The following is a 23,419-nucleotide window of genomic DNA, read 5'->3' as shown; positions in this document are numbered from 1 at the left end:
ACTTAGCAGGCATACAACAAGTGATGACCGGGAGGACTCCATATTTCCCTAGGCTCTGGGGCTAAACTTTTTAAACAATAATTCTTGTAAAAACTGAATTCTCCACATTTCTCCTTCTGTTCGGTTTCCCTTCTTTCCTCTTTTTTTGTTTTTAATGATGGCTTGATGGCTTGTCTTTTACTTTTTAAAAATCTTTGCCCATTTCCCGTTATTAGAAAGGCCCAGGAGAGGTGATGGTGGCTCGGATTGGAGAGCGGTACTGGATGTAAAGATGTGATCGACTTTCTATGCAGCCAAGGCCATAGTGACACTTAGGCTATACAACCCATCGTGTCATCCCCATTTAAAATCCATCTGACGGCTCTTAGAGTAAAATCAAGACTCCTTACCTTGGTTCTGAGACAGCCCTGCCAAGGAAGTCCTTTCCTGCCTGTCTCTCCTTGTCATATTTCTCTCTTTGACGCAGCCACGCTGGCCCTCTTTTCAGTTTCTCAAACATTTCCACCACGGGGCCACATGGAATCTGCCCTCTGTCTAGAATGTGCTTCCTCCATATCTTTCCACCCCCAGCTCCTGCTTACCACCTAGGTTTCACTTTAAATGTCACCTCTTCACATAGATGCCCAGTCCCTCTTTGGGAATCCACATAGTTGTTTTTTTTTTTTTTTTTTCTCAGAATCAATCTATTTTATCTATCAGCACGATACATCACTTTCTGAGGTTTTTCTTGTTTATTCCTTGCTTATCTGTTCACATCCTTATGCCCACATAAAGCTGGCTAGAGAAGGACCTAGAGCAGGCGTCCTCAAACTGTGGCCCGCTGAGGACATTAATCTGGCCTGCTGGGTGTTTTTGCTGCCACTGCCTGTCCTACTTAGCAGCCGACTCATCCTGGGGCCTGCGGTCCGGCCCTCCAACGGTCTGAGGGACAGTGAATGGGCTCTCTGTTTGAGGACCCCTGACCTAGAGCAATGTCCAAGTGGAGGGTGCTGTGGACAGGTACAGGTGCACAGTCTGTGCACTGCACGGGGTGCAGGGCTGGGAGATGAGTGACAGCCTGTCAGCCAAGCTCTGCCTGAGGATAGGTATATATTTTTTCTAATTTATTTTTATTTTTTTTTTTGCCAAAAAAAGGGCTCTTCCTCCTCTTTTATTCTAATTTTTCCAGAGGTAGCAAAAAGGCTGGCAACGTTTCCTCTCTGGCACTTGGTAGAAACTCAACAAAACTTGCTTCATCAGTGAAAATCCATCTGATTCCTGAATTTCCCACTGACAAACTACAGGATTTTAAGCAAATCATTTATGTTCGTCTTCCTCAATATTCAAGTGAAATAATGGATGTGATGGTGCTTCGGAAAATAGTACGCCTATGTAGGACCTTATTAAATTGTGACATAATTAACAGCAACCCTTTTATCTTTTTATTATGTGATAATTTGTAAGCACTGGTAGTTCAGGTTGCTTCACATGATCTATTGAAAACTATCAGCGGTGGACACACCAGTCATCCCTCCTTCCACGAAAAGCATCATGACTAGTCAACTCACACGTGTTGCACGGCGTCTTCAAATAAAACCAGGGGCATGGTCGCATGTAGCTCATTGTAGCTGTCTAAGCTCTCTGTAAGCACCGTCTTCAGTGCTTCCCAGTCTGTTACTGGCCTGTAACATGGGTCCTCCCTGCCACTAGCAAAGTGACAGTAAAGGAGGGGCTGCTGCCGCAGGGTGTCACCGTCTATGCCCTGCAGGAGGAGAAAGAATAAAACACGGTGTGTCCCCCCAGCCAGAAACCCTCATCTGGGGCCGAGTCACCTGTGAAAGCAAAAGCTGCCTGGGGGGTAGGTGGGTGGAACGTTCCCCAGCACAGACCACAGACCACGTACTCTGGAATCCCGGGCCCTGTGAAAGGTGGGCCCGCGTACCCTTCATTCACCCACACCCTCCCCTCCCATCAGCCCACAGGGGGGTCTCTGACTTTCATACACTTACTTCAAAATATTTATAAGCAGTTTCCAGCATTTTTTTCTGAAACAAATCACAATCTTCTTTGTCTATCAGTTTGTCTCCATATACGCGGGAAGATTCGTGAAGCCACAGGCGTATTAAATCATTTGGGCTTTTTAAACATTCAGGAGAAGCAAATAAAATTCCCTACAAGGCAAGAATTAATTCAGAAGCTGATGACTTCCCAAATAAGTATTTTTAAAGACATTTTTATAACTATAATTCAAATACAACAAATTAAGTTAAAGGAAATATAAATGGCAGTGTCCGTGTGTGTGCACATGCACATGTGTATATAAAAAAAGAGATTTACTCTCTGAGAAGCAACGCTTTAAAATTTTAATATTACTACATCCATTTTTAGGAATACAACTAAAACTGTATTAAGAGCCAGCCCAGGAGCTAAAATACCCCATCTAAATGCTTGTGTGTGAGTTACTGAGTCCTTTCAATGGACTAAGTTTACAAAACCCAAAAATACAAAGAGCTAACTTGAAAGCCATAAAATCATCATTTTTTTAATCACTTTTTTTTTAACTGTAAAATCCACTGATATCTGTCCCTTCACAGATGAGGCCAAAGTAAATTGCCCAAATAGACAGTTTTTGGTAGATCTGGGCCTAGTGGCAAATGCTATGACTTCCACATTCACTCAACACCGTCCTTGATATCTTGGATTTGTACACACCCAGTCCTCATGGATAGAGTCGACCGTGCTGGAATCAAAGGAGAACAGCAAGGGAATTGTGGAGAATTAGGCTGCAGAAGGCTTAAGAATTATTTGGTGGCTCAGGTGCCACAGACAGATTGGTAAAAAGGGTGGGCCAACAGGCCTTATGTCCCATCTCACCTATGGCCTTTCTCTCCTTTGCTGTCTTTCTGGCAGGTACAAGAAATAATAGACATAAAAAGAAATGGTTCATGTTTATTCTTAGGCTATTGTCTAATTCTTCATGATGGTTTTGAGGTGGTGGAGTGATTTTGAAAAGATGATTATAAAAAATGTACAGAAGTCCCATGAAGTTTTCATATTTAACCAACATACTACTTCTCTCACAGAAGAACTTTAAATCATAAGTAGCTTTCTATCTACTTTTAAAGTAGAGGGTACACCATATTAGTTGGATTTTAATAAAAAAGCCAACTTTCAATTCTCTCTTCAGAATTTCCTCAGTCAAATGTTCAAATACTGTCCTTTTACCAGAGATGAAGATAATTTTCAGTGTCAGATTAAAATGACCTAGCAATTAAAAAATTATAATTTATTTAAAATATGTATAAAAATCGTCCATAAATGTTTTATGCAAGAACATGATCACTTATCCCTGTTACTTGGCACTCAAACCAAATAAGCGCTCACTCACTCACTCAGTCTATCTAGGGACTCCAGACCTGTACCTTTGCTTCAATTGCTAAGTTACTATGTGCCATGATCTGAATGGACCCCATAATTTAAGTGTTGAAACTTAATTGTCAGTGTTAAGTGTTAAGAGGTGGAGGCCTTCCAGGAGGTGATTAAGTCACGAGGGTCAAGTGACCCTATAATAAAGGTGCTAGTGCTTTTACCCTCTATCCCTTCACCACTGGAAGACTCAGTGCTCAAGGCGCCATCTTGGAGATAGAGACCAGACCCTCGCCACACACTGAACCTGTTAGCACTTTGACCATAGAGTTCCTAGACTGCAGAACTGTGAGAAATAAGTTCTCATTATTTATAAATTAGTCTTAGACATTTTGCTACAGCAGCACAAATGGATGCAGACATTAGATGACCTGAGGAGAACCACTATTCTTACTGATAAAGTTTAAATAACAAACATGCCATATTTACTTCACAGAGAAGTTTATGAGTCTACAATGAAAGAATGCATATAAAAGTAGGTAGTGTAGTTTCAAGTTGTATAAATGAACACCATTAACACTATTGTAATTACTCTTCTGCTCAAGAGGCATAATTTGGAGCAGTCAAGGTACCTGGAAGATGTTGGATAGGTCTCTCAGATTGAAGATGTAGTGAAATTTAATAGCTGTGGGTAAAAAGCTACGTGCCATCTTCTCATGGAATGCTATTGTTGCCTGGATCAAAGCAGGGCCAGTCTTGAGAACTGATGGACCAAATGCTTGCTGCTGGAAATGGAAACTAAAGATTTGGCCATAGATGGTGCTTAGTGCATCCCAGGATGGAAAGTTGAATGCAAACACTGTGAAATGTCTCTGAAAGGAAAAACAAATCCAAAAATATGAAATAGGAATTACAATTGTACCATAAAATTATAAGAAATGGTCTAATTTCTTCCCTATATCCAGGCCCACTGCCACATAACATTTTAGTGCCTTCCACTATGATTCTGGGCTTTGCCATGTGCCTTACTTGGGGCAACAGAATGAGGAAGATGTGACAGTATCCTAGTTATTGTTAGAAGCCTGTGTGTTTGCACTTGCTCTGTTAAACCTCTTTGTCATAAACCCTACAAGTTGCTAAGGGATGAGATACACATATTATAAACAGAGCCCCACTGTCCCAGCCACTCATCCCAAACTCACTAGATGAGTCCAACCCCAGGCATTCGCCGTGAGCCCAGCCAAGATTAGCAGTCACGTAGCTCCCTCCCACCTGACTCCAGATAAGCGAGGGAGCAAGCACTGTAAGCTGTTGTTCTGTGCTGGTGGTATCTGTTGTGGTTGTTATTAAAAAAGCACATGTGCACACACAAAACCCCACACACGAATGTTTACGGAAGCTTCATTCATATTTGCTAAAACAGTAATGCCACCAAGGTGTCCTTGAATGGGTGAGTGGATAAACAAATTTATAGTGACTATTATACAGTGATCAAAAAAAAAAGCTATCATGGCATGAAAAGTCATAGAGAAAATTAAATACATATTACTAAGCTAAGTTAAAACTGCCAGTTTGAAAGGCGATATGTATATGATCCCAACTATAACATTCTGAAAAAGGCAATTATGAAGACACTAAAAAGATCACTACTCTATCCAGAATACATAGAGAATGCCTAACAACAGCAAGACTCAATTCAAAAATGGGCAAAAAGGCTGGGTGTGGTGGCTCACACTGTAATACCAGCACTTTGAGAGGCTGAGGTGGGAGGATTGTTGGAAGCCAAGAGTTTGATAGAAATCTGGGTAAGATACTGAGACTCTATCAAAAAAAAAAAAAAAGAAAGAAAGAAAGAAAAAAAGAAAAGAAAGGAAAAGAAAAGAAAGAAGAAAAATCATCTAGGTTTAATATTGCACAGCTGCAGCCCTAGCTACTCAGGAGGCTGAGGCTGTACCACTTGAGCACAGGAGTTTGAGGCTGCAGTGAGCTATAACACCACTGCACTCCAGATGGGCATCAAATCAAGACTCTGTCTCAAGAGTAACAAAAACAAACAAAAGAGCAAAAGACTTGAATAAACATTTCTCCAAGGAAGATATAAAAATGGCCATTAAGCACACACAAAGATGATCAACACCACTCATCACTAGGAAATGCAAATCAAAACTGTAATAAGATACCACTTCATGCTCGTTAGCGTGACTACTATCAAAAACAAAACCAGAAAATAAACATTGTTATGGATGTGGAGAAAGCGGAACCCTTTGTGCACTGTTGGTGGGAATAAAATACAGGACAGCTGTCCGGGAAAACACTGGTGGTTCCTCAAAAAGTTAAAAATTAGAATCCCCATATGATTTAATAATTCCACTTCTGGATATATACCCCAAAGAATTGAAAACGGAGTCTCAAAGAGATATTTGTGTATTCATGTTCACCTTAGTATTATTCATATTAGTTAAAATGTGGAACCAACCCAGGTGTCCATCAACCAAAGCATGGCCAAGAGAAATGTAATACACATACCTATAATGGGCTATGATTCAACCTTTAAAAGGAAAGAAATTCTTAAATATGTTACAACATGGGTGAATCTTGAGGATATTATTCTAAGTGAAGTAAGCCAATCACAAAAGACTAACACTGTATGATTCCCTTATTTGAGGTACTTAGAGTAGTCAGAATCATAGAGACAGAAAGCAGAATGATGATTACCAGGGGCAGGGGGTGGGTGGGGGGGAGAATGAGAAGTTATCATTAATGGGTTGCAGAGTTTCAGTTCCATAAGATGAAAAGAGTTATAGATATGGGTAGGGGTGAGGTTGCCCCCTGTTATGAATGTATTTGATACCACTGAACTATACACCTAAAATGGTTAAGGTGGCAAATTTTATGTGATATATATTTTATGGCAATAAAAATAGTTGAAGTATAAAAGATTATTGGTTGCCAGAGATACAAAGGGGAAGGAGGGAGGGGGGAGAGACAGAGGAAGGAGGGAGAGAGGAAGGGAGAGAGAGAGAGAGAGATGGAGGGAGGTAGAGAGGGAGAGAAAGTGAGAGGGAGGGAGGAGCAGGCAGAGCACAGGGATTTGGGGAAACTATTCTGTATGATATTACAAGGGTAAATATATGTCATTATATATTTGTCAAAACCCACATAACGTATAATACAAAGAATGAATGCTAATGAAAACTCTGGACTTTGGTTAATAATCTATCAATATTGGCTCATCAATTGTAACAGATGCAAGATGCTAATATCAGGGTAGAACGAAGTCCGGAAGGGTTCCGGCCGCGCTCCACACCCTACCTGCAGCCTGGGGCTGACTGTGAAACTGCCCACCACTGGGTTCATGCAGGCCACATACTGGCAGTTGTGGATTTCTTTAAGCATCACCTTCTGTCTATCATACCTGAAAGACAGAAAATAGAACATTAAATCCCGAACCCGGAGACGACAAAACCACAGACTCTGTCGGTTCCCAAAGGACTTCCTCGCAAATGGTCTCCTATCTTTACAATCACCTGGGAAACGTCAAAACTAAAGGTCAGGAAGGTGAAGGTGACGCCCAAAATCGAGATCTGGAGCTGAATCAACATGAGTCATCAATGTTTATTGCCTCTCACGGGACTCCATTTCTGGTCAGGAACTATCTTGTCCCCTGTGGCCAGACTCCAGGAAGGGGCCGGGACTCTCCCTGAAGTTAACGTCAGGGACTGCAGTGCCCAGATATTTCCAAAATATCTACATCCTCCAGAAGGAGGTCAAGCTTCTCTTAAATAATTTAGAGTTAAGTCAATTATTAAAGAGGACATGATGGCTGGATAGTCTTCATATCCCGGGGATAGTTTTCCATCCAATCTTCCAAATTCACAAAGGTTTAATATAGTGAAAAGGAATATACAACATGGTAAACCCAAAAGACATTACAGAAAATGTCCCTCAAAAGATGAGGAAATGGAAGATAATTCCATTTGAAAGTGTTTATCTGTAACAATAATGAAATTTTGGTGGAGAATAAAGCACAGAGGACTGCTTACCAATGTCCATAATCAATATGCTGCCGGATCAGAGTGTGAGGCTGAATGGTGCCATACAAGTCCACTGCAGGCATGTTCATGTCATCGATAAAATAAACCAATTTTTTGTTTCCTCCCGGACCATAGATGCGACCAGCTTTTTTCTCTAGAGGTTTCTCAAGAATTTCTGAAATTAGTAAATAATTTTGTTCACGAATGAATGTAAGCTTTCTGACCTTACCCCTTTTTTTTCTTATTCTTCATCTCTTTTGTTGGTTACAGCCACACCATGGTTTCAGGTATCCCTTTTCACAGGTTAAGACACCAGCAATGTGTCTTCGGCCACCTCCTCCTATGCCACGCTCTCCAGCCAACTTCCCTCCTATTGCCAATGTCACTCTACCTCTTCTTTTCTGGAAACCTCAACCTATGAACCACAACATCCCACTGCCCATCACAATCGAGACAACTCCATCTCCTAAGTGCGTGCTTTCCTCCTCTGTGCCTGCTTTGATTTATGGCCACTGCTGTTTAGCCACAGCCTGGCCTCTCAGTCCTTCTCCGTTGTTCTGGAAGGAACATCTAGCAGCAGCTGAAGAAAGGCCCCCATGCCTCTCAGGCCACTGGAGGGCAGAAGCACTCGGGAAAGTAGATGTAGACATTATCCATGTATGTGGACGTAAAGTTACATTTCTTCATGTATGACTGTATGACTTTGTGGTATGTTTTTGGTATTTTGTGTGTTTGTGTATGTTTGGGTGTGCGTGTTTGAGACAAGAGTCTCACTCTGTTGCCCTGGGTAGGATGCGGTAGCATCATCATAGCTCACAGTAACCTCAAACTCTTGGGCTCAAGTGATACACCTGCCTCAGCTTCCTGAGTAGCTGAGTGACTGGCGCCCCTCATGATGCCTGTCTAGTTTTTCTATTTTTAGTAGAGATGGGGTCTCGCTCTTGCTCAGGCTGGTCTCGAATTCCTGAGCTCAAGCAATCTACCTGCCTTGACCTCCTGGAGTGCTGGATTATAGAAGTAAGCCACTGTGCATGGCCTGTGTTGATATGAGAGGGAATCATGGGTGTAGAAAGTACTTAACAGTGTATCCCTGAGACATAATATCTAATTACTTCTTGACTCTCTGAACAAACTACAAATACCTTGAGGCCAAGGAACTAGCTCATAGTCACTGCTGCTTCCTTGGTGAGGACCACAACATTGATGTAATTTGTTAAATGAACCAATGAATGAATGAACGAACGATGTATACTATGGATAAACAAACACTTTTCCCAAGCAATAGACCCTTGTTTCCAAATACTTGTTAGATATCACAGTTCCTATTAGCCATTGGTACCCAGATGTTTGGCCAACTCTAAATCCACTTCTTTCTAAATTCACCTATACATCACATCTTCTCCACTCATAACCCACCTCTTTCCATTTACCTCTGTGTTCCTGCTATGGAGTTAATGCTTTTGTAGTCAGCCAGATGCAAAGACTCTCAGTAATCTCACTGTCCAAGTTCTCTGCCTGCCCAGCCATAGTCTGTAGATGGCACCTCATGTCATCTGCTTATGTCTCTAACTTGTCACCTCCTCTTCTACAACTTTACTCCAGGGTCACATTACACTCAGCCAGTGCACTACCTAGGGACAGGTCTCCCCTCCTCGGACCTCTCTTCCCAAAAGACAGCTCAATTCCTTTCTCCCTAATCATGGTTCACCACTTCCTACCAAATGCCACACAGTCCCCTCAGCTTGTATCTCAGCATTCCCTGCAATTAGGGTGATCAACTATCTCAGGTTGCCTGGGACTGTCCCAGTTTTAACACTAAAAGTCCCATCTTCTGCAAAACTCTTTGACCTTTGGCAAACTGGACAATTGGTCACTGTAATGGCAGCATCACCTAACAGCACGGTAGCCTTTTCCCGCTCTTCTCCCTGGTCACCACCTTCATGCCTCAGTCTCTGCAGATGCATCTCATTGAACGTGTCCCACAGTTTTCTCTCTTCTATGTTTTAGCTTAAGCTAATCCTTCTATTGCAATCTCTTTGTTGGCCCATTTATCACCGAATCTCAAATGTCTGCAATCCTAACTCTCTTTCAAGGCACACTGACAGCTACACCTCTTTCAATGCCTCTTACTAACAGGTCATCATCCTTTTAGGAGTTAGCAAGATGCACTCCCATTGTAGTCAAGCCATTTGCTCAGCGACTGACTGGTAGCCTAATCTTCCATTCATAAGTCATAAAGAGAGTCTTTCTTTCATGACTCTGAGTATAAAACATAATGCCTAAGAAAGGGTAAATAAATAATAGGTATTTGCTGAATGAATGAAATAAGGCTGAGCTGATTTTCTAACTGTTCCATTCACAAAGACAAGTAAGTCGAACTGTTTGAGAAAGAGATTACAGAAAAATCACTAGTGGGCACGTTACGGATGGCAATGGACAAGAAAAGTTATTGTTAGTCTTCAGTGATGGCTAAGAAACACCACCACACATGCCTGCACATAAACACCCCAGGAACCCACATTCAGGGCAACCCGACAGTATTAATAAATTACTAGACAATGGAGTGTTTTGCTGTCCCCACGATGGAACCCCATTGCCCTTCTGCACAGGGACAGGCCTTCCACCACCAGCACTTTGTCACCTTCCCTCCGTTTTCCAGAGCTGCTTTGATCCTGTTCCTGACCCTGGGAATGCCCCAAGTCTGTGTGACTCTCTGAATCACACTGATAGAATTACTTAATAGTTCAAAGTTATTCTCATAGTTCTTTTATGATTTAATTACTGGCTCATGGTCCGTCACTTACTCAATACGATTTCACTAAATTTCTCCTAAGTTAATCTCACACTTGGAAAAGGTAACCAGACCATCCTTCCTCGAGGGTACTCGTCAATTGTCAGGGCTACATGCAGGCAATTAAAGGGAACCAAATGGTTTTGAGGCAATTAACACTACTGATGTAAATTTTTGCTGTTCTAAAGGGCAATAATCCAAATAAAACCATGAGTGATATAAAAAGCCATAACTACAACAAATATGTAAACAAAGTATATTTATCCAGAATGACAATGAGTAGAAATTTATCTGAGACCTAAGCAGAAATCACTATATCCTAGGGGACGGCATCGGTCCTGCCTTGGCAGGTTTGGCTCTTCTGTTTCGGGCCTACCAGGAGCAGCACTCACTCTGCAGGGACGCAGACGTTGTGTAGTAGTTGAAAGGCACGCGGGATACCACGTATTCCTCGGAGAGACCTGCCAGGGTGTCACCGACGAAGACTGTTTTCCCCACTCCCGCGTTTCCTACTAGCATTACTGGTCTTCCTTTCTCAAGCAACATCTCCATGAAATACCTAAGACGAGTTGTCTCTGATGTACGAACCAGAACCGTCTAGGGGAAAAAAGCAGAATGAGACAAAAGTCAGAGACTCACACACACACAGATACTCCTAAATTGGAAAGCTTAACATTTATGTTTTTAAGAGTTGGCTATTTATCTATTTGTATACCATCTTCACAAAGAGTGTGAAATGGCTTATAGAAATACAAGAACACAAATAAATAAAAACCAGACTTGGGGAACGCAGACTAAAATATAAGATTAGGACAAGGGATAGACAGGAAATAAACACAGCTATGATAAGACAGTCGATTCTGGGTTTTGGCAACCCCAAATACATCCATACATACATACACACACATCTCAAATATAAATAAAGCAAAACAAGACAATTAACAATTTGGTTGCATTTCTTGCTGCCCAAATTTAAAAGGAGGGAGGAAACAACTACTTGTGGGATTTATATGGCTCCTAAGAAACAGACACACACTCCATAGTGGGTGAAGTTCTTGTCTACCTGCTTAGCGTTTACTGAACACAACTGCTCTGTATTTTATGGATCATTCGGATCACTGTCATAATGGGAGCATTCACTTTGTTGTAATTCAATGATGCTCTTGGGGCCTATTAAAAGCGTCTGTTCTGTGCTACATTAAACGGCCCTCAACTACTTAAAAAAATGAGGGCTGCCTTTTGTATTTCTCTCTTTCCTTGCTGTCAGTTGCCATTATTTGATTTTTGATTTGGCTCCTGGCTCTCTTGTCCACATCAACACCAATAATGAACCGCGAGCTGAGTACGATGCTAAGCTCTTTACACGCGTTATGTCACAGGACGCAGACCTCTGAGGAGCACTTTGTCATCCTTCTCATTTCAGAGGTGGTGAAGCTAAACCTTAGGGAGTATAAATTACTCAGCCACGGTCACAGCCAACTAATAAGTGGTGGTCCCTGCATTCACGTCCACGCCTGTCCGGAGCCCGAGCTCTGTCCTACCGACCTCACAGAATGCCTGTCAGAGCATGGACGTTGGAGCCAGGCTGCCTGGGTTGGAATCCTGCTCGGTTGGTTTTAGCGTGACCAACTCTTTAGTTAGTCTAGGATTTCATGGTTTTAAAATTCTAAATCCAGTGTTCCAGAAACTTCCCCAGTCCCAGGCAAACTAGAACCATCAGTCCTCTTATACTTATTACCAGTGTAAGTGTAGATACATTTCTTATTTCTGTGTCTCTGTTTCTCCCTATTAAAAAAAAAAAAAAAAGGGCTAGTAACATCCCAGGCCTTGGAACAGTGATTTGCTATCTGTGTGCCTGTCATGGGAAGATCTTAATGGTGCAGCGAAAAATTTTAAAGATCATTAATTACTTTCAAAAGAAGTTCAAAGCCCAGTAGGTATATTCTTTTTTTTTGCCAACATAATTTAAGTCTGCTATGGGAGTTTAACTACAGGTTCAAGTGTACCATGAGATAGTAAAGGTTGAAAAACACTTCTTTAGAAGGTTGTTGGAAGGATTAAATTAGTTAATCTATGGACAGAACTTAGAAAAAGGCCTGACCTATAACAGACTATTACTATCTGCTACTACTGACCAACGATAGTTCTTTTCTACTGTACTGAGAGGTTGTTCATCAAGTACCTGCATCTGGTATGTCTGTGTGTAATGTTAGACTACAGTGCCCTTGTAGGTTTTCTGTTGCATAAAAGATCTTATCAATGAAAAGGTACATCAACTCGTGATATCCGTTTTTAAGTCTTCAATATTTTTTGGTTGATTATGAGTTCTCAGCTTTCCACGGCAAGATCAGATTAGCAGGTAGTTGAATTGTAGGTAGGTTGAACAAAAACAGAGATTTCCAGATAGATAAAGTAGATAGACCAGACATTACTGGCTGCCTCCCAACACATGTGTCTCCACTTCTTCCTTTCTGACAACCCCTCCCCACTTTGCCCAAGTTCCCATGCTTCCTCCACACAGTCAGTAGCTTCAAGAGCACATCCTGGCTCCTGGAGCGGGGTGGCCACTCATCATGGCCAGTCATACCCAGAGTGAGACTAAGTAAGGGAGGCATGTGGCCCCATCTGAGACTGGATGCAGGAGGCAATCAGGGCTCCTAAGAAGGGTGTGAGAAAGCTCCTGTTCCCTCTAAGGGTCACTCACTCCTGTGACCACTGAATCTTCTTGAAACCAGAAGGGACAGCAGTCCTAAAATGCAGCCAGCATTAAGGAAAGAGCAAAGCAGAATGATGGGGAGATCAGAATCCCCGTGATCCAATCAAACCACAGAATGAATCTGTCTTGGGGTTCCCGTACCTCTGAGTTCATGTTTGTGAAATGACGAGTTTCCTCATTGTTAGTATTATGGGTTGTATTGGGTCCAAATTTTATCTGGTGAGATCCTAACCCCAGACCCTCAGAATGGGACTGTATTTGGAAATAGGGTTGTTGTAGATGAGATGAGTCCAGACTGGAATGGTGTCATAGCCTACGGTGATAACATTATGCAGAGACAATGGGTCTGGCCAATATCCATGTGTTGAAGTCCTAACTCTGCACCTCAGAATGTGATTGTATGAGGAGATAAGGCCTTTAAAGGGTGGTTAGGTTAAAATGAGGCTGTTGGGGTTAGACCTAATCCAATCTGCCTGGTTGCCTTACGAGAATTTTTTTTTTTTTTAAACTACAGAGAAGGTCTCATTCTGTCTCCTAGACTGGAACTCCTAGCTGATCCTCCAGCCTCAGCCTCCCTAGCAGCTGGAATTGCAGGTGTGGTCACCATGCTTGGCTAATTTTTTTTTAGAGACAGGGTTTATCTATGTTTCCCTGAGCTAGTCTTGAACTTCTGGGCTCAAGCAATCCTTCCACCCAGACTATCAGAGTGCTGAGATTATAGGCATGATCCCTGCACCCAGCCAAGAAGGGGAGATTTATGCACACAGGGAGATAATAGGGGAAAAATTCACGTGAGGGCACAGAAAGAAGGTGTGTGTGTGAAAGCCAAAGAGAAAAGCCTTAGGAGAAAGTAAACTTCAGTTTTCAGAATTGTGAGAAAATAAATTTGTGTGATGTAAGTCATCAGGTCTGTGGTATTTGGTTATGGTAACCCCATCAAGCTAATGGAGTGGGCCCTCAGAGGGTAAGTTCTAAGATCACCAGTGTATGTCTGAAACTGCAGCTAGACCCGTGCCCTATATAAACCATGCTCCTTCTTATACATACATACCTGTGATAAAGTCTCACTTACAGATTAGTCCCGGGAAGAGATTGACAATAATAAACTAGAGTAATTATGAGATAGGCCAGCATCACTACTCTTGCACTTTTGGGGGTGGTTAAGTAAAACAAGGATTGTTTGAACATAAGCACTGCAATATGGCACAGTGGATGATCACTGAGATAGCTACTAAGTGATCAACTAAGCGTCAGCTTCATCAATAAGGCTGAGCAACGGGATGATTCACATCATGGCTGGGATGAGTGGGACAGTGTGAGATCTCATTACTCAGAACAGCGTATAATTTAAAACTTATAAATTGCTGATTTCTGGGATTTTCTATTGAGTATTGTCCCTCCATGGTTGACCATAATTATCATTTTTTATGGCAAGAAGATTTAAAATCTATTTTCTTAGCGATTTTCAAAACTATAACGCATTTTTATTAACTATAGTCATGGTGTTGTACAACAGACCTCTTGAACTTAGTCCTCCTGTGTAGCTGAAATCTCGTATCTTTTAAGCAACATCTCCCCACCCTCCCCAAACCCAGCCCCTGGTAACTACCACTCTTCTCTCTGTATGAGTTCAATGTTTTAGATTCCACAAATAAGTGAGATTGTGCAGCATTTGTCTTTCTGGGTCTGAATTATTTCACTTAAGATAGCATCCTCCAGGTTCATTGATGTTCTTGCAAAAGACAGAATGTCCTCCTTTTAAAAGGCCAAATGGTACAGATTTGAGTATCTCTTAGGTGAAATGCTGGGGACCAGATGTGTTTTGGATTTCAAATTTTTTTTTTTTTGTATTTTGGAATATTTGTATTATACTTACTGGTTGAGTATCCCAGTGGGGTACTGAAATTCTAAATGTTCCAATAAGCGTTTCCTTGAGCGTCATGTTGGAACTCAAAACATTTTGAATTTTGGAGCATTTTTTATTTTTTGGGTTAGCAATACTCAATCTGTTTTCCTATGTATACACATCCCACTTTCTTTGTAGGTTCATCCATTAATTCCATGTATTAGCTACTGTGAATAATGCTGCAATGAACATGGGAATGCAGACTCTCTTTCATTTCCTTTGTATTTATACTCCAGAGTGGAGTTGCTGGATCATATGATAGTTCTATTGTTATTTTTTTGAGGAAACTCCATATTGTTTTCTCTGACTACTAATTGACATTCTCACCAATAGCGTGCAAAGGTTTATTCTTCTCCTTATCCTCCCAACACTTATGCTCTTTTATCTTTTCATAGTAGCTATTCCAACAGGTGTGCAGTCACATCTCATTGTGGTTAATACAGATTTTGGTTCTGAGAAGTATGGTGCTGTTGCAATAGATACCTACAAACATGGAAGTGACTTTGAGACTAGGTAAGAGGAGAGGCTGAAAGAGTTCTGAGGTGTAAGAAAAAGCCTAGCTTGCCTGGAAGAGACTGTTGGTATAAATATATACATTAAAGACGCTTCTGGGGAGGTCTCAGACAGAAATGAGGAACATGTTACTAGACACAGGAGGCAAGGAGAATGTGTCTAAACTGTGTGCTAGTGGAAAATAGAACCGGTGAGTGACAAACTCAAATACTCAATTAACGGAGGAGATTCCTAAGAAAGGTTTTGAAGGTATGACCTGGTTTTTCCTTACTGCCAGTAAAATGAGAGAGGAGAGAGATAAATTAAAGAAGAAATTTTTAAGTAAAAAGAAACCAGAACTTGAAGATTTGGAAAATTGTCAGCCTATCCATATTATAAGAACTGAGAAAGCGTGTTCTAGAGGGAACACAAAGGTGTGGTCAGACGATCAGTCCATGAAGAAATTGTGGGGTGTGACCTTTTGATCTCATTGGCCATCTCAGCAGAAGCCTGGACTAGAGGTGGAGTTATAACAGCAGAAATATTTCTAGCTTAGGCTAGAAAGGATGGAAACAGCACAAAATGAAGGAAGGCTGTGGAACTCTTGGATTCTACAGGACAAGATATTTGAGCTATCTGGCTGCAAACATCTATTATCCTTCAAGAAGAGGGAAAAATGACGCTGAACACAATTCAGAGACCAGCAGAGCTCCCACTGCCCCCATGGGCCCCAAAGGTGCAGGCCTGGGAGATGACGTTGTGTCCGCCTTGATGTCATGGAGTGGGGTCACTTCATCAGGGTCAGGATGCTACTACTCAGTGACTCAGGGACAGGGCTGCCCCACAGGGCGATGGCAAAGGCTGCCTCTATAACCTCCGTGAGCCCAGAGGACAGGGTGTTGAGCCAAAGAGGATTATTTTCCAGCCTTAAATATCTCATGCAATGTTCCCTGCTAGGTTCTGGAGTTGCTTGGGGCCTGAGATCCTTTTCATCTGTCTGATTCCTCCCTTTTGGGGTGGAAATGTCTACCTCGCTTATGTCCCACCATTAAATTTTATAAGCAGTTAACTTCTCTGGTTTCTGGGAGAAATTTTGCCTGAGAACGAAATGTACCTCCAGTCTCACCCACGCTTGATATAGACAATATTTAGATGGGATTTGGGGCTTAGAGGTGATGCTAGGATATGTTAAGACTTTGGACTACTGGAATGGGGGTAAATGCATTTTGCATGTTAGAAAGTTGTGAATTTGGGGGATCTGGAGAGAAGATTGTTATGGGCTGAAATGTGTCTCTCTTAAAATTCATATGTTGAAGCTCTAACCCTTAGTACCTTGGAATGTGACTATATGTGGACATAGAACCTTCAAAAAAAGCTAAGTTAAAATGAGGCCACTAGGGTGGGCCTTCATCCAACGGGAAGGAAATGCACAGGGTTTTCTAGTACTTGGCACTGAGTGGGTCCTGACTGCTGCAGTGGACATCACCTACATTCTACTTATATCGCTTTACTTAAAATAGGAAGCTCCAAAATGAATCCGAATGACATGATTTTGAGAAAGAAACACAAGAAGAAAAGGATTACAGATTGAGATTGAGGGATAATAGGAAGATGGTCAAAAAATAACTCAACCTAAGAGAAACGTAGAAAGGCAATCTAAAAAAAAACAATGAAGAAAAGAGAAATATTCATTTGGATTTTTCAGCTGCCCTGTGACTCTGAAACGTAGGAGTTGAGGTTAAATATATTCATTTTATGGGGGTGGGGTGGGGTTAAAACAGAGAAGTTACATGTGAAAAGTGCCGTCTAAGAAATCTACAACAAAGACTGTCCGTTGAATGTTGCTGATCTCTGCACCTACCTGCAGAGGTGCGTCTGGATCCATAGCAAACTGGGGGATTTTGTCAGCCCAGGGCAAGAACTTCTTAGTTTTGTGGTCCAGATAATAATCAAAGATTGTTCCCTGGGATGGAAACTTCACTGCTTTCATCTCTTTATGCCACCACCGACTGAAGTCAGCTTGATAATCGGAAAGCTAAGAAGAGTAAGAGAAACCCTTATTGCAGACATAAAGGTAATAAGAACGATAAAATAAATAACTAGAAATAACTTAGAATGAATGATACTATCAAAGAAGTAGAAAGTTCTAATTGCCATCTTATCCATCAGATACAAATTTTGTGGAATGATTACTAACTCAAAAAGGTAAAATTAGGTAAACATTAGATTACTCCTAGTTATTCAGTAGAACAAGGAGCTATTACACAAATACTGCGTTAGGTAGTGGTTTTCAAACATAATTGTTGATTTCTGCTAATTCTATATCAATGGAATGAACTGGCCTGCTGGCTCTGATATCTATAAAATGACCTAGTCCAGTGATTGCTATATCCATAGGATAGCTGGGCCCACTGAATTCTATATCCCTAGGATGACTGAACCCAGTGACCCCACAGAATGCTGTGATCTAGTGAGTCTGCTGAACTCTAAAAACACTGTGTATGTCCACCATTTTCAGCAATCTCATCCTTATCTAAGACCTCAACTGCCATTTTTCCCAGAGAAATTTTAAATCTAATTTTATTTTGGCGTCCCTATTTCCCTGCACTATAGGCCACAAGTAGGCTAAGAGGGGTGATTTATCTTTCTGGAGGAGCATCCCCCATCACCTTCAGAACCCAGCTGAGCTCACCTTCTACCCACCACCATTCACGTATTAACAAGTTTAGGTTCATTAGGCTATGGAAGGTGTTTTAACACCCTACAAAAGTTGGTCCTAAACCAGGTCACAGCAGAGGATATTACTTACCTGGCACCATTATCATCAGGCAAATTATACACAACTTCTACTTTGCATCAAAATTTGCTTCATCTAACCACTGCATTGACAAAATGATTTTGGCAACAAATCATTCAACTAAAATGCATTTATCAGCAGTGCCCATAGCTCAGTGGTTAGGGCGCTGGCCACATGCACCAGGGCTGGCAGGTTGGAACCCAGCCCAGGCCTGCTAAACAATGACAACTACAACAACAAAAAAGTAGCTGGGTGTTGTAGCGGGCGCTTGTTGTCCCAGCTACTTGGGAGGCTGAGGCAAGAGAATTGCTTAAGCCAGTGGTTCTCAATTTTTAACAGTGAAATTACTCTGTGGCATTAGGAAGGTTGAGAACCACTGGCTTAAGCCCAAGAGTTTGAGGTTGCTGTGAGCTGTGATGCCACGGCTCTCCATCCAGGGTGACATAGTGAAACTCTGTTTCTCTCCCCTCCCCCACCCCCAAATGCATTTATCCTACAGTAGGGAAGAAAGCAAACAGGGTCTCTGCCCTCACAGACTTTATGGGGAAGATAGAGGGAGAGACACAGGGATGCATGGTAAAAGCAGAGGCAATAAATGCAGAAAACACAGAAACAAATAGGAGCCTTGAAAGTAAAGTTGGCTACACATCAGAGTAACGGGTCATCTTTTTAATTGAACGTTCATGGAAGAAATCTTTGAGATAAAAGTTTAAGGGAAAGACCATTTCAGGAAGAGTCTAGCATGTGCAAAGATCCTGTGGTATGAACAGACTTGGTGTGTTGAAGAAACTGGCCACTGCAGCTGAGGTTTGGGAAGGGAAGAGGGAGGAGCAGAGGAAAAACAGGAAAAGATAAGCAGAGCTAGAGGCAGAGGCCTGGGCATAGAATTAAAAGTTTGAAATCCTATGCTATAGGCAACAGGAATCCATTAGTGTTTTAAACTCTGGAGGATAATATAATACTATTTACATTTTTGAAAGTCACTCTGACTGCTGAGTGGATGATGAACTATAGGCCATGAGTAAACAGAAAGCACAATGAGGAGGACACTTCAGAAGCCAAGTGAGAAATGATGGCCATGGATGGGATGGAGCTCAGAAAGAGGTGGTGTGACATTTTGGGAGGCTGAAAGGGGAGGATCCCTTGAACCTGTGAGTTGGAGGTTGCAGTGAGGCTATGATGAAACTATTGCACTCCAACCCCTGGCAACAGAGAGAGACCATTTTGGAGGTTGTTCGCAATGGTCCTCAGTTAAGAACACAAGCCCTGGGTCAGTGTGCTTCAGTTTGAACCTGGCTCAGGCACAGTTTAGCTCCCTTCCCTTATGCAGATTAATTTACCTCCCTAAGCTTTAGTTCCTTATTTGTAAAATAGTCATACTTTTCCGTATAAGATTCTATTGTTTCGAAGATTAAATGGGATGGCCTACAAAATATTCTCTGCACATTCCTTGACACTTGGGCATTCAGTTTGTTGAACTAACAAATGGCTTCCTTCCCTGTGTCTGTTCCATTCATATTCCCAACCCACAGTCTCTCTTTGAATGTTTTGTAGTTATACCCCTTTTGAAAATGTCAAGATCCTGCTGTTGTTGACTATTATCTGGGGAAAGGCCGGTGACCAATGGTGCCCAGCTTCTGGCTTAAAGAACTGGGGGGGAAGGCTGCCACGTCTGGTAATTGGAAAGATTAAAACAGGGTTATGAAGCTTCACGATCAGCAGTGGAAAGGTTTCAGCTGGCCACATGCCTCCCGATTCTTGGAAAAGGAGAAACTTGTGGAAAACACGGGAAGAAAAACCTGACTGGGAGAGGAGTGTTGTCTCATGGCCACTGTGAACAAGAAACCCACACCTGAGAGAGCCTCATGAAGTCTCCAGATACCAGCTCTCTCACATGGAGAACACTGGCGGCTGCTGTGCTTTAGAAAGCACTTGGAGAATCATAGAGGGAAATCTGGCTTCTAAGAATGGTTGAAACAAGATCTAGGAGGCCAAGTGGATACAACATTTATTTACAGATAGGCGCTGTGGTAACCTAGTAATGAGAAGCAGAACCGGCCCACTGCTTAGATAAACCACTCACTCCAGGGTTACCAGGCAGTAAACCAACAGAAATGTGGGTCCCTCTTGGCTGTTGTGCTGTCCAGTGTGAATTCCTTGTTTACACCTGGCAGGATACAGGAAGCTGGAAGGTGTGTCCATCTATTTTCTATGTAAAGATTCAGTGCACTCACAGAAGCACTGTGACCACAGAGGTGTCCTGAAAGGCATGGCCTTTGAAGAGAGATAAACTTGGGCAGGAAGCCTAGGGATGCCATTTTCTATCAGGGTGATTTTTGAAGTCATCATTTTTTAAAATAATTATTAATTTCTTATGGGAACTTATTAGTCATACATCTTTACAGGATACATGTGATGTTTTGACATATGCATATAAGGTGAATTAATCAAATTGAGGTAACTGGGGTACTCACTGCCTTAGGCATTTACTATTTCTTTGTGTTAGGAACATTACAATGCATTCTTCTAGTTATTTGAAAGTATATTCTAACTTACTGTTGGTTACAGTCACTTTGTTGTGCTGTCAAATGTTGTTCATTCTATATAACTTGATTTTGCACCCATTAATTATCCCCACTTTATCTCCTTCCCAGCTCTGGTAACCATCACTATACTGTCTCCATGGGGGGCAATTGTTTTAATATTTAGCTCCCATATATGAGAACATATGAGATTTGTCTAAAAATGTTCTCCAGGCCCATCCACACTGTAGTAAATGGCAGAATTTGGTTATTTTCTGTGGCTACTTACTATCCCATTGTGTATATGTACTACCCCTTGTTTATACATTCATTTGTTAATGGACACCTAGATTGATCCCAAATCTTGGCTCCGGCTGTGGTGAGTAACACTGCAATAAACACAAGAACACAGATACATCTTCAATATCAGGAATCCTCCCCCCTCTTTGGATATGTACCTAGCAATGGGATTGCTGGGTCATATGATAGTTCTATTTTTAGTTTTATAAGGAATTTCCATACTGTTCTCCTTAGGGGTTACACTCATTTACACTCCCCTAACAGTGTACTAGGGTTCCCCTTTCTCCAGATCCTTAACAGCATCTGTCATTACCTTTGGGATAAAAGTAGTTTTAATTGGGGTGAGATGATACCTCACTGTAGTTTTGATTTGCATTTCTCTGATGAGCGATGTTGAACATATTTTTCATATAAATATTGGCCTTTTATACATCTTCTTTTGAGAAATGTCTTTACAGACCCTTTCCCATTTTTTAATTGGATTTTTTCCCTGTTGGATCATTGGAGATCCTTATATAACCTAGTTATTAATCCCTTATCAGATGGGTAGTTTGCAAATATTTTCTCCCAGTCTGTGGGTTGTCTCTTCACTTTGTTGATTGTTTCCTTTGCTGTGCAGAAGCTTTTTAGCTTGGAGTGATCTCATTTGTCCAATTTTGCTTTGGGTAATTGGGGTAACTGTGCTTTGGGGGCATTATTCAAGAAGTCCTTGCTCAGAACAATATCCTGGAGCATTTTCCCAATATTTTCTTTCAGTAGTTTTATAGTTTTAGGTCTTAAAGTCTTTGCTCCATTTTGATTTTTGTAGAAGGTAAGAGATAAGGATCTACTTTCATTCTTCTGTGTGTGGAAATCCAGTTTCTCCAGCACCATTTATTGAAGAGAGTATCCTTTCCCCACTGTATATTCTTGGTAACTACGTTGAAGATGAAATCACTGTAGATATATGAATTCACCCTGGGGTCTCTATTCTGTTTCTTTGGTCTGTGTTTATGGCAATATCATGCTGTCTAGGTTACTATAGTTATGAAGCATGATTTGAAGACAGGTAATGTGATTCTTCCAGTTTTGATAGTTATCAGGATAGTTTTGGCTATTCTGGTCATCTGTGGTTTCATATAACTTTCAGGATTTTTTTCTTTTTCTGTGAAGAATGTCATTGGAATTTTGATGGGGGTTACATTGAAGATTGCTTTGGGTTATCAGTGTGATTTTAGGTAAGTTGTTTCTTCACTCTGAGCTTTCTCTGTACAATGAGGATAGCTTAAAGAATTATAATAAATATTATATGTAGAAAATCCACACATAGAGGTGGCATGGTGGAGATTAGATCTGCAAATTTCTAAAGTTTGCACTTTGATGAGTCTAAGCAGTTTGCATGTATGCAGTGCGTGTGTAAATTCTTATCCTACATGATTTCTTACAGGACATCAGAAGTCACAAAAGGGTTATACAAGGAATCCGTATAGGCTTGATAACCTCCCTTCAAGCTAAAGGAAAGACCAAAGAAAGGAATTGGCCTGGGTTAACTATAGTTCATAAATGACTACCCTGGGAATAGTGTATAAGACGAGATAGAGGAGACTAGAAATAGGAAATACAATTTAAAGGTCACCGTATACTGCAAACCGACCTGTGATACCCACTCCCTAAATTCATAGGTTGAAGCCTTAACTCCCAATGTGATGGTATCTGGAAGGGAAGCTTTTGGGACATACATAATTAGGGTTAGATGAGGTCATGATGGAGCCCCTCATGGTAGGATTAGTGCCCTCACAAGAAGAGACACCAGAGACATTGCCATCTTTCTCTCTCTGCCACATGGGGCACAATGAGAAGGTGGCTGCCTGCAAACCAGAAAGAGTTTTCACCAGAAGCCAACCCTGCTGGCACCTGGATCTGGACTTCCAGTCTTCAGAACTGTGACAGTTCTGCTGGGTCAGCTTCCCAGTTGGTAGCATTCTGTGATGGCAGCCTGAGCTGATGGAGACACCAAGACAGCCCAGGGAAAGCTAAAGATGATCTATTCCTGAGTTAAGGCTACAGGAATGGAGGAGAGAGAAGTAAAACTGAAGTGGTCTAATATCCTGGGATGTAGAAATAGGAAGAGTGATGTCTCCTAGGCTTTTAACTACAGCAAATGGGAAGATAGATCACGAGGAAAAAAAAAAAAATAAAGAGAAGGAGCAAATTTGGGTGTGGAGCAGAGGAGGAGGCAGGCCTCGGGCACCCTGAGTGTGACTCGGCTGCAGAAGAGCAGGCAGCAGGTGAGGCCCCACAGGCAGCTGGAAACACAGAACCTGGTTTAGAAGAGAGAGCCAGGATGAAGGCCACAGATTTGGTGTCATCAGCCTAAGTTAGAATGCGCAGCCTGGCTCGGGGCCTATAGCTCAACCGGCTAAGGCGCCAGCCACGTACACCTAAGGTGGCGGGTTCGAACCCCCAGCCTGGACCCGCCAAACAACAATGACGGCTGCAACCAAAAATAGCCGGGCGTTGTGGCGGGTGCCTGTGGT

The 23,419-nt window shown here is 41.8% G+C and overlaps 1 protein-coding gene across 1 annotated transcript in view; it reads right to left on the bottom strand.

Annotated features, from left to right (window-relative positions):
* DNAH11 (dynein axonemal heavy chain 11) overlaps positions 1-23,419 on the bottom strand; it is a 357,421-nt gene that overhangs the window by 162,483 nt on the left and 171,519 nt on the right. Inside the window, exons 45-51 of the mRNA XM_012804394.2 lie at positions 17,146-17,319; positions 10,563-10,767; positions 7,389-7,554; positions 6,658-6,760; positions 3,978-4,217; positions 1,989-2,150; positions 1,548-1,741 (exon numbers count right to left, since the gene is read on the bottom strand). Of these exons, the coding sequence (XP_012659848.1) occupies positions 1,548-1,741; positions 1,989-2,150; positions 3,978-4,217; positions 6,658-6,760; positions 7,389-7,554; positions 10,563-10,767; positions 17,146-17,319 (1,244 nt within the window). The remainder of the gene's footprint in view (positions 1-1,547; positions 1,742-1,988; positions 2,151-3,977; positions 4,218-6,657; positions 6,761-7,388; positions 7,555-10,562; positions 10,768-17,145; positions 17,320-23,419) is intronic.

This window comes from Otolemur garnettii, unplaced genomic scaffold, assembly GCF_000181295.1.
Source record: "Otolemur garnettii isolate 467f Iridium unplaced genomic scaffold, OtoGar3 scaffold00028, whole genome shotgun sequence".
Classification (NCBI taxonomy): Eukaryota; Metazoa; Chordata; class Mammalia; order Primates; family Galagidae; genus Otolemur; species Otolemur garnettii.
The sequence above is the reverse complement of the archived record's forward strand: the minus strand, read 5'-3'. Positions and strand labels throughout refer to the sequence as shown.